General features: G+C 30.1%; 1 protein-coding gene across 2 annotated transcripts; it reads right to left on the reverse strand.

The window, feature by feature from the left end:
- Positions 1-1,407: 1,407 nt before the first annotated feature.
- LOC130641191 (uncharacterized) lies at positions 1,408-17,225 on the reverse strand. Of its 2 annotated transcripts, none has more exons than XM_057447884.1 (27): positions 16,712-17,225; positions 16,531-16,616; positions 15,968-16,202; positions 15,506-15,628; positions 15,009-15,115; positions 14,178-14,252; positions 13,922-13,975; positions 13,220-13,341; positions 12,846-12,949; positions 12,602-12,759; positions 12,247-12,353; positions 11,908-11,991; positions 11,675-11,785; positions 11,375-11,522; positions 11,043-11,092; positions 10,778-10,826; positions 10,626-10,688; positions 9,722-10,041; positions 9,383-9,464; positions 8,751-8,951; positions 8,355-8,462; positions 5,749-5,785; positions 5,356-5,473; positions 5,030-5,147; positions 4,675-4,713; positions 3,746-3,831; positions 1,408-2,851 (listed from the first exon to the last, which is right to left on the reverse strand). In XM_057447884.1, exons 1-27 carry the CDS (start codon positions 17,041-17,043, stop codon positions 2,810-2,812), a joined length of 3,159 nt encoding a protein of 1,052 aa, XP_057303867.1. In that variant the 5' UTR covers positions 17,044-17,225; the 3' UTR covers positions 1,408-2,809. The 2 variants fall into 2 exon arrangements, with proteins under 2 accessions (XP_057303867.1, XP_057303868.1); XM_057447885.1 differs by lacking the exon at positions 1,408-2,851 and adding an exon at positions 3,442-3,485.
- Between the last annotated feature and the right edge of the window lie 775 nt (positions 17,226-18,000).

Consider the following 18,000-nt stretch of genomic DNA (forward strand, 5'->3'; position numbering starts at 1 on the left):
ATTCTTAAGTCATGCCGAAATAATTTTGTGTCGAATTCAAAAGAGCTTTGTGTTGTCTTGGGTTTCATTTTTAGTTAATAACAAGACATTTTATAACAGCACAAACCGAATAGCTGGCCAGCTGGTTATTTTTTGTAGCTGGTAAATGTGTAAGGTATAACAATTTGTTGACTTCATAATAACTTTGTATGTCAACTTTTGTAGATTCAAAACTTCTGGCAGTAGACACTTTACAAACGATTTTTTCACATGCCACAAGGCCAATAAAGGAGGAAGACTTTGACAAGACTAGGTGATGTTTTGGTTTAAAATCTCTGGCATCATATCAAAAGAATTCCTGGAAATAGTGCTAATTACATACATTTGGAAGAAGATGGGCATAGAAATGTGTAATAATGTAGTTAACGTTAATAACGAATAATGTAGTTTCTTGAATAATTTTGTTTTGTTAAAAAATTTCAAGTATTTATAGTAATTATCGCATTTATGCGATAATTACTATAACTTGACAGCTACAAGGTATTTTCAGCTACAAGGTATTTTCAAGTTTGATTCCACATTCTAAAGGTTTGTGCCAGAAACGCTTGCTGAAAAAAAAAGAAGTCTTTTTCTTGTTATTAGGCTAATAGGGCTAAATATTTTATGATTGAATGTTGTGCTGAATTAGTGTTCATTCTTTCGTTTTTGTAGGTTGTTGTGTTGTAAACTTGTTTCTATTTTTACTTAAAAACTAACTTTCAAGTAGCTGTCTTTACCTATAGAAAATCCTGACATAATCTTGTCATTTTTAATTTATTGTATTTATCTGTTGTTGTTTATGTTGTTGTTGCTATGATCTAATAAAACAAACAAAGCCTATTCACATAAGTATTTTTGTGTTGTTGTTTTTTGCTTATTTTTCTCTCAGGCCTCCTTTTTCATGTTATTAAATGTTTTGAATGGATTAAATGTCAAATGCATTACTTAATTATAAGAATTTTGTACGTCTTTTTACTGAAACTAGTTTCCGAGATCTTATAGCCTCAAGATTAGCTATTATATTCACCCATAACCTGCAAAAACGAAGTTTACCTTTTGCAAAAATTATTAGAAGAGAATGGTGTTTACTTTCAGAGTGTTTGGTAATAATGTTACTTTCAGAGTGTTTGGTAATAATGTAGCAATGTAAAAACTTTCTATTTGGATATGTTGTCATCTAATCTTAAACAAAATGATTTTTCGCAATGTTGCAATGTAAAATCCAATTTTTTTTCTTCATTGAATGACTTTTTTTTGGAAAATACTGTTTTCGTCATACGGCAACTCACATCAAATTTAGCAATGCAACAAGCCAGGGATTGCACTAAGATAAAGAAAATTTTTAGTTTTTCTTTACGAAGAATTAACAACATATAAATTCAACACAAATTACAAAATAATTTATTCTTACAAAATAACTATTTCTAAAAAATTCTTGTATTAACAACATCTGAGTGCAAAAAAAAAAGAATAGAAAATAAAATCGAACTAAAAATTTATTATTGAAGGGAAGAACAATGTAAAGGAACAAATATATTTGTAAGTATGAGTTGGGGAGGGTACGACCAGTTTTAATTAAATTCATTAAAAATGTTGAAATTTTACTAGAATTTTTAAATACGTTTTAAAATGCATCTTTGTGCTTATTGCTAGTCTTGTTAATAAAAATCTACCTTGAAAAGAAACGAATAAATTTATAGGTATGAGTTGGGGAGGGTACGACCAGTTTTAATTAAATTCATTAAAAATGTTGAAATTTTACTAGAATTTTTAAATACGTTTTAAAATGCATCTTTGTGCTTATTGCTAGTCTTGTTAATAAAAATCTACCTTGAAAAGAAACGAATAAATTTATAGGTATGAGTTGGGGAGGGTACGACCAGTTTTAATTAAATTCATTAAAAATGTTAAAATTTTACCTTAAAATTCCCTAAACTGATGATTCCCTAAAATGACTGATTTTACGCCTCTTATTTATAAACCCATTAAAAAAATCATTTCTAATAAACGCCCCTTTTAAACAACCCCAAAATTTATCAGCTAAATAAGATAAACGCCCAAATTTATCACCTAAACAAGATAAACGCCCATTCATTGTTACTTGTGACACAGAAGAACTACAATGGTTTTTCTACTTCTTAAAATATTTTTTTATCGCAATTTCGTATTATTGTACCTCCAAAGTAGATATCCAGAGACGCCCAATTTTAGCGCCTAGTTTTTTTGAGGATCATTTACATTATCAAATTTTTTCCTCCGATTATTCACCTATTTTGGAAAAGCGAATTTCAAGTTTATTTTCAGAGTTTTCTTACCTTTTCCTAGAAGTAAGCTGGTTTGAAACAAACAGAAATTTCATTGAGAAAAAAACTTTACAATTCCCATGTTTAAAAAAAAAAACAAGTTAACCAAAACATATGCAGAAAAATTATTTAAAATTGTTTCCAACTTTCAAGGACCTTTTTTAATAAGCATATTCAATTTCCAGGTGTTTCCAGTTGCGGTGACTCCCCTGACTTGAGAAAATATAGACTGCACGTGACAATGCATGAAAAAGTACGATAGACTCTGTAAGCAAAATTTATAACAACAAAATGCTATAAAAATATTAAAGATTAGATAATGCGTTAACAAAACTGAATTGTTCAAGACATTTGAACTAATAAATTAAACCTTCTATACATAAAATTGCATATTATCCTGAACGATGTCGAAATTCCTCACAGAAGTAAGCTGAAGCATAGAGATATAGTCCATTCAAGTGCAGAGATGGAGAGCGTTGAAATTTTGACTATGGTGCACTTTCCTCTTTGGCTAACGAACGGCTTTTTCTCTAAAAACAAACATGTGAATAAGACCGTGGACATTCTTTACACCTAAGGCGGAGAAAAATTTTAAAAGAACTTCTAAGCAAAACATGAATTTTCTTAGTGAACGAAAATATTTTCTGATCGTTGCAAAAGATATAGAGGTGATGGTTATTGGTTTTGCAGTTACTAAGGGACGATTCACAAATCAAAAATTGAACGTTTAACGCCAGTTAGGGTCGGAGCGGGTAAATCGGTTGACGATTGATTTATTTGTCTACGCGTCGTAAAGCGTATAATCGACTGTGCGCTTAATTTGAGAGATCGATGATCTCGATTACTACATCTTTTTTATTCTGACGATCAGGGCAGGGTGGGCGTCAACTCTAAACTTCGGGTTGACGTCCAATATAAGCTTTTGGGTCATTTCTAAAACAACTGAAAAACCATTTTCAGGCTTTAAATTATAGAAAAAGTAACAAAGCCCTAAAGCATTTCTGAAACTCCTTGCAATGTGTACAAAACCGTGCATGGACCAGATGTTTTGTGAATGCTACATGAAGGTATGTGCATGCTGGGTACGACATAAACAAAAAAAACAAACGTGACGGCTTACTTGTATGTGCGTTAGTTGGTTTTCTAAATATATACCTTTGGAGCCTGTAGAACAAAATAAAACTCCATCAACTAACCCAGCCGAAACCAACCATTAATAACGACGGTATAAAATCCATCGGTTAAAAATGACGATTTTTTTGTTAGGTAACGAAAATTTTTTTACCGACAAAATTAGTGACCGACGAATATTACTGGCAGACGAACATTTTTATCCGACGAATTTAATCCTCAAAGAAGGAAATCAAAACTTATTAAGTTATATCCGAGTTCTGGTTCTGAAAAAAAATGACTAGCCTTCATACCGAAGAAAAACGGCGAAATCTTTTTCGGAATATATTGTTATTATCTTCTTCCACGACATGATGCAACGTCAGTTTCATTTTGCCGCCTAAACGAAAAAAATAAACAAAATAAAAATAGCATACGTATACAAACTCAATGATTTATACTTTCTACTGCAGGCCTTTTATAAGAATACGAGAGGTAGATTTTTGCAGTGAAAATATTATTGCAAATTTCAAAGCAGTGGTTCGGAATACAGCACAGGCGTGTTTACCAAGTGATGTTACGAAAGCTACATGTCCCGTAAAAATGAGAAATGAAAAACTGTTAGACCGTGGAAAGATGTGTTCGTCTTTCAGTAAAAAATTTACTTTGTGGAAGGTCCGTATAAAGCTACGATTTTGAATATACAGTATAGGTATATTATTATAAATCTGTTTCGTAAAAAACACACTATAATGGCTTGATGAAGTGCATGGTACTAGACTGGTCGCTTCTTAAGGGGATGGGGAGGGGGCTTTTTATTTTTCCTACTAAACTTGATTAAGTGTTAAGTCGCAGTATTCAGGAGGGAAGGGCGTATTTTAAATTTTGAGCCAAGAACAGGCGTAAATTCCTGCTCCAGGCACCTCTTCAAGTGTTTACTCGAGGTTAATAGTATGTGATTTTGACACAGTATATCATTTGGCATAATGACAAAATTTTTAAAAAGTCAGCGAATTTTAAAAAGATCAAGTAAGTCATTAAAAATGGCCTGGTAATAAATTTTATTGCAGACCATTTTGAAAACATGTAACATGTGACATTGCCAAAATGTCAATTTTTATTGGCAAATGATTCTAAACCAATTCGTCCTTCCTGAGCTTAATTCATATCATTTAAAGTAACGAACATTCTCCAGAATAGTATTTTTAACAACTGTTTATGATTTCGTAGAAATTCGTCATACCGTTATCCAATTCAACAACCCTTGTCACTGGGTTTTGTCCTAAAAATAAAAATAATAAGCGTCAAGATAGTTACGTGGGTCTGCTATTCTAATGTGCTGAAAAGATGTCATGATTTTGTCGTATAGGTTTCAAATTTATAATACGTTGGAACAGTGTAGTAAACTATTATCTTTTCGTCAACCTTTTTTGTCAACTTTTTGATTTACGGGGACAGGATTTCCTTAGTTCGACGACGAGAAAAAACTGATAAATGCTAATTTAAACTATGCTAGGCATTCATTTTTAGTTATCCATGAAGTTCGTCCCTGATTTATGCAAACATAAACGGTGATGTGAACGTGGAATCACACATACCTCTGAAGAAGTTTCGTAGTAACATAGAACGTGAATCAATCACATCTTTTCCTTTCTTATCGCTTTTGACTTCCAACACTAAGTACAAACACGGGGAAACACCGACGTCGCTTTTCGTCTGCAAAGAAAAATGGTGACACAAATTGCAAAGATTAATCACTAATGCGATTTTAATACCACCGACTTGCAAACATCGCTAAGGTAACGATGGCAACGCTGATGTAACGATGGCAACGCCGACGTAAACAATAACATCTCTGATACAACACAGCTGACGAAACGACAACACAACGACATTACAAAGCTTTACTGTAAACACAACAAACCTGAAAAGATTCGTCGACGATTATTTTTTTCCCAACTTTTAAATTTGTAGTTCGACATAACATTCGATCGCTTCGATTCAATATGCTTCTCCTTGCTGGTTGCTCAAATTTTGCATGCCTAAAAAAGGTAATAAAGAAGTTTAAACAGATCCTACATTAACAGGGAATGGTGCTTTGAGTTTCAACGGTGGTGGTGGTGAGGGAAGGGCAATTTTCAATTGTTTATGATAGATTTGGTTCGAATCAAGCATTACAGAAACCGCCCTTAGATAACACCTTATTTTAAATCAGCATTGTAATTCATACAACGTTTTTTCGAGGAAGGTACAGAAATGTAGTGTGGTGTTATCGAATAACCACAGAAAGTTTTTACAGAAAAATAAAGAATTATACCGATCTAATTTTACTTTGACGTATACTTCATCAATGTCTAAAAAATAGAAAGTAAAATTTCTGTTGAGAATGAAATACGGATGTACTATGATAAATATTCACCTATAAGTAAAATTTTTGTTTATAACATCAATTAAAAATAACCACAATAAAAATAATATGAATGTTTAATAAGACTGACTCTTGTGATCATTATAAATATATGAGACTTTGAGTAGAAACCTAAATTTTGGAAAAATGATTTTAGTCCTCAACTCGAGCACTTTCTGTAATAAATACAAATCTGTCATTCTTGAGAATTGCAACTTATTTATGATTATATGCTATTTTATACTTAGATTATATGATATTTTATACTTAGAATTTATGATATTTTATACTTAGATTATATGATATTTTATACTTAGATTATATGATATTTTATACTTAGATTATATGATATTTTATACTTAGATTATATGATATTTTATACTTAGATTATATGCTATTTTATACTTAGATTATATGATATTTTATACTTAGATTGTATGATATTTTATACTTAGATTGTATGATATTTTATACTTGGATTAGATGATATTATATACTTAGATTACATGCTATTTTATACTTAGATTGTATGATATTTTATACTTGGATTATATGATATTATATACTTAGATTATATGCTATTTTATACTTAGATTATATGCTATTTTATACTTAGATTGTATGATATTTTATACTTAGATTATATGATATTTTATACTTAGATTATATGCTATTTTATACTTAGATTATATGATATTTTATACTTAGATTATATGGTATTTTATACTTAGATTATATGCTATTTTATACTTAGATTATATGATATTTTATACTTAGATTATATGATATTTTATACTTAGATTATATGCTATTTTATACTTAGATTATATGATATTTTATACTTAGATTATATGGTATTTTATACTTAGATTATATGATATTTTATACTTAGATTATATGATATTTTATACTTAGATTATATGATATTTTATACTTAGATTATATGCTATTTTATACTTAGATTATATGATATTTTATACTTAGATTGTATGATATTTTATACTTAGATTGTATGATATTTTATACTTGGATTAGATGATATTATATACTTAGATTACATGCTATTTTATACTTAGATTGTATGATATTTTATACTTGGATTATATGATATTATATACTTAGATTATATGCTATTTTATACTTAGATTATATGCTATTTTATACTTAGATTGTATGATATTTTATACTTAGATTATATGATATTTTATACTTAGATTATATGCTATTTTATACTTAGATTATATGATATTTTATACTTAGATTATATGGTATTTTATACTTAGATTATATGATATTTTATACTTAGATTATATGATATTTTATACTTAGATTGTATGATATTTTATACTTAGATTATATGCTATTTTATACTTAGATTATATGATATTTTATACTTAGATTGTATGATATTTTATACTTAGATTGTATGATATTTTATACTTGGATTAGATGATATTATATACTTAGATTACATGCTATTTTATACTTAGATTGTATGATATTTTATACTTGGATTATATGATATTATATACTTAGATTATATGCTATTTTATACTTAGATTATATGCTATTTTATACTTAGATTGTATGATATTTTATACTTAGATTATATGATATTTTATACTTAGATTATATGCTATTTTATACTTAGATTATATGATATTTTATACTTAGATTATATGGTATTTTATACTTAGATTATATGATATTTTATACTTAGATTATATGATATTTTATACTTAGATTGTATGATATTTTATACTTAGATTATATGATATTTTATACTTAGATTATATGATATTTTATACTTAGATTATATGCTATTTTATACTTAGATTATATGATATTTTATACTTAGATTATATGATATTTTATACTTAGATTATATGCTATTTTATACTTAGATTATATGCTATTTTATACTTAGATTATATGATATTTTATACTTAGATTATATGCTATTTTATACTTAGATTATATGATATTTTATACTTAGATTATATGGTATTTTATACTTAGATTATATGATATTTTATACTTAGATTATATGATATTTTATACTTAGATTATATGCTATTTTATACTTAGATTATATGCTATTTTATGCTTCAGAGCTAATCGAAGATAACAATTTCCAACACAAATTTAGAATTATGGAGAAAAAGGTGACTCTCTAAGCGGTGAAGCCAACTCAAAATTAACAACAGGGAACCTGGATAAAAATATCAATCAGTTTTTATATCGAAAAATAAAACAATAATAAACTTGGTTAGAAATTTCATGATATTTTATGATTTTGACCTAGTATCTGGAACCGTTATCCTTTTTTAAAATTGTATATAGATAGAGAATCTTAGAAAATATTTGCTTGTTTTTGCGAGATTAAAACTGCTTGTCCAGTCGGTTCGCACAAACAAATAATACACGCTAAAAGCAAGTAAAGCGGATCCAGTTCTTTACTGTGAGAATATGCTCAGAATCTCTTCATCAATGAAATAAAAAGAATGAGAAAATACCTTCGTGTACGTACAAGCCAGTTACTTCAATGATTTTTCCATTGATTCCAAAATATTTGGACGGTTCACCAGAGAAGTCTACATGATCATCTGCTTGTTCCGTACTTACTGAAAAATAAGTTGCATACAAAGTATAAGTACCCCAGAGCACCGATTACCTCCCCCACATACTTTTTTATTTACAAACCCAAAATGATATTTTTTTTCACCCATCCTGTAGGCTATTAATAATCCTCCATACATTTTTTAATTTTCCATTTCTCCGTTACTCGAGAGATTGTGTAGACAGAATCAGACAGAATAATTTATCCTGAGCTAAAGCAAAATCTTGGAGCCAATAAGTTATTGTTGCAACAAGAACTAAACCAGACCATAACAAATTAAATATCGCTTCACCTGCCAATTCTTCGTTTTCTTCGCTTAGTGAAGCTAAATCTACGGATTTTGATTTTTGCGGCGGTTGATATTCCGGCGATAGTGATGCATGATCGACTTGCATTGACTGTGTTTTCAACAACTTGTTTCTATTTCCGACACTTGATTTTTTATTTCTTTTGTCAATAGTGTCAACAGGACTTTCATTTAGGACCAAATATTCTTAAAAAAAATAAAAAATAAACATGATTAAAATACATTTATACATTTTTTAACCTTAATAATTTTTCGGGAGCCATCTTTGCAAAGGGTGGCTACATATTTAAAAATTTATAATTTTAGGAGATTCAAAGAATCTTAGAAAGTAGAAAAAACTAAAAAGTGGAAAAATAATAAGCAAGCCTTTCCTTGTTCGAATAACAGAGAGGCTGTTGATTTCAAATAGAGGTAATACGTATCATTTATCAGTTCTATTACAAGATAATGCTCAATTTTCTGTAAGATAAAACGGAACAGCAAAAACTTAATTTTTAAAGGAAAATGGAGTCGGTATAAACAGTGTTAGGAGATTTGAGGCTAATCATTTTAAGATTTGAAAATGCGCACAAGATTTTTTATAGATACCAAAACAATTTCATAATGCTTACACATACCTTCGCTATTATCACTACCATAAGAAAATGAATTGACCAGCTCTCCACCCTCTGTAACAACTTGTAAACCTTGGCTCTTATCCTGCAACAACAACAAAAAACAACGGTAACCACAGAAAACACACAAGTTTCGTCCCTAACCGCAGAGCTAAAGTTATTCAAAATACAACAGTGACATAAAAAGGACACAAGTGACTGAAGATGACCTTTGCTTGACATTAGACGGCACGTAATGTATTATATTATATTCTTGTAATGATTTTAAAGGCTAAATTTACTTTTTCTGTTCTGGTACACGTTTTCTGTTAAAGTTGTAATTCAAAGACCAAATACAGATACCTCATCTGGTAGGACAGTTTTAAAAGCCAACTGCAATTCACCAGACTTGGCTTGTTCCAAATCAAACCAATGCTTGTCGGTAAGCCCACCTTCACCAAGACTGATCAAGTCATCAAAATGAAATCTAACCACGCCCATTTTCTCTTGACGAAAAGGATCCTTGTCCCAGACCTCGATGGATATTCGCTGATGTTTCTGTGGCATGGCTAAAGTGACTTGCTCGTTCCAGACAGGGTTTAAAGTTCGATATACTATTTTCGTTTTATATTTTTCTTGTTTCGCATCTCCAACACGCACGATAACAAATGGATCGCTCCTTCCTGTAAGCAGAAATGTAAAGATAACTATTAAAACCTTATTTGTATTCAGTTTTAATGAAGAAAATGTCTGTTCAAGGACATTCAATAACAGTGCTTATCGCAGTGACGTCACTATACATGTGCTAAGAACAGGTCAATTTTATGTCCAACTGTTTCCCAAATCTTTGTCCTTTTTAAGTCTTTTTAAGCCACTGTTAGGCATGCTTCCCTTAAACACAAGGACAAAAGAAAAGTCAAAATCATGGCAAATGTAAGAAGCACCTAAAAATGATAGAACAATTTGATTTAACGGAGAGCAACGTAATTAACTGGGTGTTTGCCGTTTTCCCCAGTGAAATGATTGATAAAGGGACCTGATTGAAATAGTTTTGAACTTCCGCGTAATAATTGTGATAAACTGCAAACACAAATAAACATCTTTGTCAAATTTGGGACAGAGACAGCAAAATAGACTAATAGTTCTTCGCTATATTCAACCTATGCCTTGGTAATTTTTGATTTTCCTGATTGAGGAAAAAAAAGTGATTTCTCTTAAGCTAAAGAAAAATGCCAGCAAATGAAACTAGAGTTTGATATTCCCTTACCATTCAAATCGCAGGCAACAAGATTTCTTGCACGAAGAATGCAGATAGTCAGGCTTCCTCTTTCTACAAAAAAATACAATGGAGGAAAGGTATGACTGCAAAAAAATAACATGTTTCCAACATATCCTTTCTTTATAAGTCTCGGCAATTACCTGATTGTAATATAGCCTCCATGGTTACCGAATCTATCTTGTTTCGTTTCTAAACAAAAAACACAGAATAGCAATAATAAAGTACAGAATCGAGCGCAAGGGTGCATGTCCCAGGTGTTCTATTCATTGGCAAGGAACACTATTTACACTGACGATGTGTATAAAAACCTGTATTTGGACAATCTTAACAGCCAAACAAAGAAAATGTAGAATTTTATCAAGAAATACATTGAATACAAAATTAATAATGTGTCAAACATTTTACCTGGTGCAGTGGTTCTCCTTCATTCATACCTTGGTTTATGGTCGGTCGCACTAAATTAAAATAAAAAATGATTTAAACATTAATGAAAATTGCCACTAATATGGAAATTTTGCATCAACATTTTTCATTTTTTGAATCATAGATTTCCACTCGTAATAATTTTAGAAGTAATATTTTCTAGGCAATAGCAGCTGCTCTAACAGCTTGTTCTATTAAGACAAATCTTTTCAGTAGTAAATTAGTCACTTAACAAAGGTCAGAATAAAAGAAAAACAGATCCAATCAATTTACTTTTTTCAAAACGTGAATTTCAAAACGAAAACATGACATACCAGATGCTTTAATTGACGAGATTGGTCTGAAGATCACTGACACAACTATTTTGCCCACTTTTTTCAAGCATTCTTGTCTCCCTTTCTTCAAATCACCTTTAAATTTGAAAAATAGATCCAATTCTTTTTTAAATGTACACCAATCCGGCTAAAAAATTGAAAGTCTGGAAATTTGCACTAAATTTCTAACACAGTTAACATGTACACCAATCTGGCTAAAAAATTGAAAGTCTGGAAATTTGCACTAAATTTCTAATACGGTTAACAGTATATATAACACTAGGTGAAATGATATCCTACCTTGGATAAGGGAAAATTACAGGAGCCCATAAAATCATCATTATCATCAGCCAATAGTACATTGGGTAAAACCATTGGATTTCTGTCATGGACAATGAATGATAATGTTGTCTGGAATATTAAAATAATTATTAACAATGTCCCAGAAAAAGTTGTGGTGTAAAGACATACGCCATAACCAAAACTGGTAAATAATTTTCTTTTTAGCATTTTAAGTATCTTTAGAAGCTTACTTGGGTGTAATCCAGTGTAAAAAATTCAATCATGGTATCCCACTCTGGATTCAAACTTTCCTCAACTACTTGTCCAACTTGAACCTAAAACAAACAAAATTGATATATGCAATTTTTAGACAATAAATTTACCCGCAGGCCATCACCAAAAAAGGTAAATAAATAGTTAATTCTAAATGGCTGATAAAAAGTGCAAAATACGCACGATTTATGAATATGGTCTAATAATTGTAATGTAGGCCAAGCACAGTCAACATTTTCAAAGCAAGAAGAGTGTCAAAAAATGATTTAACAAAACATTATGCATCTTATGTATAGCAAAAATGATAAATAACTTACCAGTTCTTTGTTTGAAAATATCATCACATATGGATCACTTGTACCGCTACTATCCATTGGGATTAAATTAATACCTTTGTGCACACGGACATATAACATACCACATACTAATAAAATGAAAATACAATCAAGATTAAGAAACCACCAGTAAGAATTGAGCCTTAGACTTACAATAAACCATTGACAATACACTAAGTTTAACACAGATAACATAAGCCTTATTGTATACATAACTTTGTAGCTATGTTCACATAGAATTAGTAAAAGTTATCCCAGGGGACGAATACACCCACTACTTCCATTAAGTCTGAAGATTTTCACTTTTATTTGCAAGCACTATACAAACCACACATACACTCATCTGGTTCTTCTTGTGCGTTTTTCTCAAGGTATTGTGCATGAAATGTTTCTTCATCTGTTTCATTTGAAACATCGAGTAAAGGAAGTTCTGAATAGTTCAACAACAATTGCAAGGTGGATCCTTCAATATTGTCATCTTGCAGGTCCAACTTTCTAAAAAATCACAGTGAATAAAAAGTGAGAACATTTTACGATACAGTCTAAAAGCAACTGTCATGCAGGTTGGGTTTTTCACTTACTGTTCACTGTTTTGTTCTAGATTCATTCGGACTAGTGGTAAAACATATTCCACCACGGTATAATTTGGACCAAATCGTCTTTTACCTTTGATTTTAATTCGCAACTAAAATTGAAGGTTCTTAAATTAAGAAGTTAATAATGCCAATGTCTTTATACTCAGATAACAGTGATAAAGAAAAGGCCTGTAGGTAAATAAAATGAGTAATTCCAATTTCAAATAATTTGTGCAAAAAAATTGCCTACCGCAGAATATTATCAACAATTAAAATCAGAGCAGAGAGATATATATCCAAAACAAATTTCGCAGATAGTCAGGTGCTTTAAATGCAAGAGCTCTGAACAGTGTATAATTTTCATACGCATCATTGCTAACCTTATCAAACTGAAGACTTCGAACAACTAATGATACTTGTTCTTGCCAAAGCACATCTGAAGTTATTTCTTTCGTTCGAATCTTTTGTTTATCAAGTGTCACAGTACACCACTGCTCATCAGCTATTTATAAAAAAAGCAATACAAATATAAAACTTGATAAAATTTAGGTTAATCTATCTTAGCTGGTATGTAATCTAGAATACCCAGCTGTTTTAAACCTCAATTTTATTTTACATCTACAAAAAACTGTTGAAGTGAAATGCTGTTTACAACCACTTCAGCAAACTGTTTCATGTCCGCAATTTATAATTTGTTTCATAAATGCATGCTTCCATAAACGAACAACAGGTAAATTTCTAAAACAAGGCTTTGTAAATCAAAGTTATATCTGGCATAAAAAAATCACGTTGGCAACAAAATTTTGAATATCCAGGTAAAAAAGAGGCTGAATATCCTAGCTCTAGAATTTTTAATTTAATTGAAGTTTTTAATTTAAGTGTTGTTATCCCCGACTAACTCAAGACTACCTGAGATCAACACTGAAAACATCTATTTGGGGGGGCAAACCAGTTTGTGGCCAATAAATTTTTAACACCAACATCTCCTTTTATTGAAAAAGCATAACCCTATACATTATTTTGATCAGGGTTTTTAAAGCTCTGTACAGTAGAGATATCTTTTTTTATATATGGATACTCACAAGTAGCTTTTCCATGCATTCCTCCCTTTAATGTTATTGTCAAAACACCAGCAGCTAAAGATAAAAGTTTCATGTTGGTTATGTGACCTCACATTTTTCCACTACGATGGGGAATCCTCACAGAGTAACAAACTTTCCTATGTTTGTTAACTTTTTAAGCCCATGCAGACCCTTTATCACATCAAAGTATATGATTAAGACTTTTGAATTAAAAATTATATAGTTATATAAATTATTTAAAAACATTCTAACATACCATATCCACTTTGCCTTCCCATCAACTCAGGGTCATTGCATAGAGGAACAGTGACGTGACCAGGATCAACAAGACCTAGAAAAAGAATTATCAAATAGTAATTAATTCAAATACTTATAATAACTAATACAACATACATTCTCCATTAAATAAGAGAGTGTGTCACGCCAGGGTGTTCAGAAAAAAGAGTTGACAACTTAATCAAAGTAATAATAATAAGACATCTTCGTGCTTGAAAAACAAATAATTTGCCAAATGGAATTAACAGCAAGAACAGCTATATTAAACCACAACATCTGCACAATGTTGATAAAAACTTTGAAATTCATTAAAAATTATATTTCAGTTAAACATGCAAGTAAATCTGAGATATAGTTTGACATAACAATTTATTTAATTTGATGCTTTAGTTGTCAGCTATATGACTAGGCTTTAAAAATAACGTTTTTCCTTAACTATCCTCTAATGCAAAACATGATACGAAAAAGTAAGAAAAAGTAAGAAAAAGTAAAGCACTCACAGACAACATCGAAAATCGTTTGGCAAGAAGATAAAAAAATTTGTCTGCAAGGATTGAGAAAAGTAAATGTGCCTTAAGTGAATAAAAAGGAATCTACAGTAGTTTCTACAGTACTAAGAAGAAATTCATAGAAAGTTACCGACATTAATGTGCGAAAACAACATGATTCATTAGTTCTGGATTAATTAACCATTAAAAATAACTCTATAAAATAAACTAAATGCATTTTTTCAGCTCTTTTATTATGAAGTTAATTTCCGGTTAAAAGGTAATCATAAATACATATAAATAAGTAAGTATCGTAAACTTACTTATTTTTAAAGAATCATTAACAAGTTCTGCAATCCATTCACGAATGAGAGGAAACTCCATCAACTGAATTTTTTTTAACAAACGAATCTCAAAATCAACTTTTGGTCTAAATAAAATATATTTTGTGAATTATATTAAATTATCAATTAAAAAAAACAAATTATGTCACGATTTGGATTATCCGATTACAATTTGCAAGTCACTTAAATGTTTTTTGCAGAGTGAACCTACTTGTACTAAACATAAAATTTCAGAATGTAAGATAATACACCACTATTGCAGATTCTTTGTAAAAACAAACAATTTTATAACAACATGGGGCAATGTTTGAGCTGTGTAGAAGAGCTCTATGTGACCACGTTTAAACTTAGTTAAAAGATATTCGCAACAATTAAGCCTTTGCTCATTCTTCTAGCTTTAGAAGAAGAAAAAGTAGAAATTTTTGGTTTTATATTTGCAGATAACTTTTAACATTTCCTTTAAATGAAATACTTACGGACTTAAAAAGCTGATTGAAAATGCTGCCAAATGTGGGAATGGTATATTTTGATTAAACATGAGGACAAGTTGTATCTGTCCACGAATCTTAAACTTCTCAATCACAACATCAGTGTCCCCCCTAAGAAAAAAAGAGGATTAACCGATATGAATTTTTGTCATTGCTAGGTTAGGATTACTGGAACATGAAAAAAAAATTAAAAAGGTTTTTATAATTTTGAAGTTTCTTAGACCTAGCAGAATTCGGCAGATGGGGTAAAGCTTCAGAACTAAAAACTGTGTAGCTTTAGCAGAATTAAAGTATTTTTTTTTTATGTTTCTCATGTATATTCTTCATTTTAAAAATATTGTAAAAGTGCAAATGCAAACTTAAAATTACAAGGGGCTCATCTGAACCTACAACAACAGTTGTTAAATGCTTTCCAACTGAAATTAGAAAGGCTGCTTTCAAAATACATACATTCTACTATTTAGCTTTAGCTGAATGATCATCTGTGACTCTGGAGCATCGAGGCCCATATCAGCTTCTAGTACAACTTGATACTTTGGCCTGACAGGAAGGTCTTTTGGTGGATTACGATAAGTCACTTCAGATGCTAGGAGCTTTCTTAAATCATCTGACATGTCAAAGACGCGTAGGTATTTCAGATAAGGTGTACGATGACCCAATGTGAACTTGGCAAGTTCAATGTTATCTATAATGAAATTGAAAAACATTTTTTTTTTATTTACAAGTTACAAACAGAAATAAATTATTGAAAAGGAACCGAGAATGGTTTTTCTTATCTCTTTTTAAAAACAGCTTTTAATTATTTCAGTGCAGGTTGTTGTTTTTAGCTTGATTTATTTGATTGTTCAGTCTGTTATTTTGCCTGTCTATGTACACATGTTCATTGTTCTTGACACTATTAGAACATCACGTCAGGTTGAAACTTGTCTATACATGTACCTACCTCCCTGATTAAAAAATCTAGAAATAGATTTCTTGAATTTCAACTATGGCATATATATAACAATTATTACCTATAATCTTTGGCTTGCAAGATTCTAATACTGGATCTAACGAACGCTTTAAAATGTCATTAATAGTCTGATCGCTAAAGTACCACCTAAATATAAATCGATAAAGCGAAAAGTTTAGTTTAGGTTAAAAAATATTTAACATAAAAAAATTTGTTAAACTATATACAGAAAAAAACTTTACCATCGATTCAAAAGATAGTTTAGCCATTCAACTGTTTCAGATTGATTTAAAGCTCTTCTCCGATGCTCTCTCATTTCGTGTTCATTGAAAAACCAATCATGAATGCGATTTGTTTTTATTTTCCATACCCATAAGGCATAACCACAGAGAACGATTGGCACAAGACATGATGTTTGAAAGTAGCCTAATACATACGAAATCACAATAAGAATGCATATGGTTACTGTCAACCTGTAGAGCTCTTTTTCTGCATACTTTTTAACAATTTTATCATCAACATCAATTGTTTTCTCTTCCTCTGTGTTCATAGATTTCTTTGTTTTCGTATCCATGTTTTATAGAAATTGTTTTTTACCAGGTTTGTGTCATAGACAATTAACTGTATAAGCATCGCGCTTTTGGCAATTTTGGATAGGATTCATCAGGAGTTGTAAGAAAATAGAAATACACTTCCAGCATCCAAATAATATGCTCTTTTTGCTTTCTTAGCCTAAAGAAAAGCATAAATTATGAATCTCCTTGTTCAACTTTGTTACCAATGTTTGTTACCATCACTAAAAATAAAGCATATAAAGTATTGTATATATATATATATATATATATAGTTCCAAAACTTCGTAGCAACACAAGATTGCAAAGTATTTTCATAAAAATTACGACACGTTTTATTTTTAACATGTTTCGACTTTACCAAAGTCATCTTCAGAATATTATACAAAAGTTGATACATACACTCTTTATACAAAAATTTTTTCGAAAGTTATTTAAATATTTCCCAAAAGTACAATTTTATATGAATTATACACAAGCTAATCCATGTTGACAAAATAATATTAGATAAACTAACAAAAGTTAGTTAAATAAAATTTATATACACAATTTGTTTAAGACAATTAAATATTTCCCAAAAGTACAATTTTTTAATTTTATTAAATGAATTTACACATGCTAAATCAATATCTAAGTAACAAAAACGATATTGAACAAGCGGCTAATACAAAACATAAAATTAAACGGATAAATTGATGATGCAATGCTTAACTTGTTTATTGAGGTCTGGTTTCAACCAAGAAATATGCATACCCTCTTTGAGTTTCCTCTGCCAATCCGTGTCTGCATGATCCAAAATAGAAAAACAATTTTTGTTACATAGTAATTTACAGTTAAGATTTGACTGCATATGCTTAAATATTTGTGAGTTTTTATCAGTTTTCAAATGTTCTTTAACTCTACTAGAAATGTGTCTGGTGGTTTCACCCACATAGCTAGCATTACAACTAGCACAAACA

Source organism: Hydractinia symbiolongicarpus, chromosome 4 (genome assembly GCF_029227915.1).
Source record: "Hydractinia symbiolongicarpus strain clone_291-10 chromosome 4, HSymV2.1, whole genome shotgun sequence".
In the NCBI taxonomy this organism is placed as follows: Eukaryota; Metazoa; Cnidaria; class Hydrozoa; order Anthoathecata; family Hydractiniidae; genus Hydractinia; species Hydractinia symbiolongicarpus.

Coding starts and splice junctions, on each gene's coding strand:
- LOC130641191 (XM_057447884.1), bottom strand. CDS start 17,043: ATGGATACGAAAACAAAGAAATCTATGAACACAGAGGAAGAGAAAACA. Junction 10,689..10,777: donor GGAGGCTATATTACAATCAG/GTAATTGCCGAG, acceptor ATTTTTTTGTAG/AAAGAGGAAGCCTGACTATC. Junction 8,952..9,382: donor TGGTAGTGATAATAGCGAAG/GTATGTGTAAGC, acceptor ATTTTTTTTAAG/AATATTTGGTCCTAAATGAA.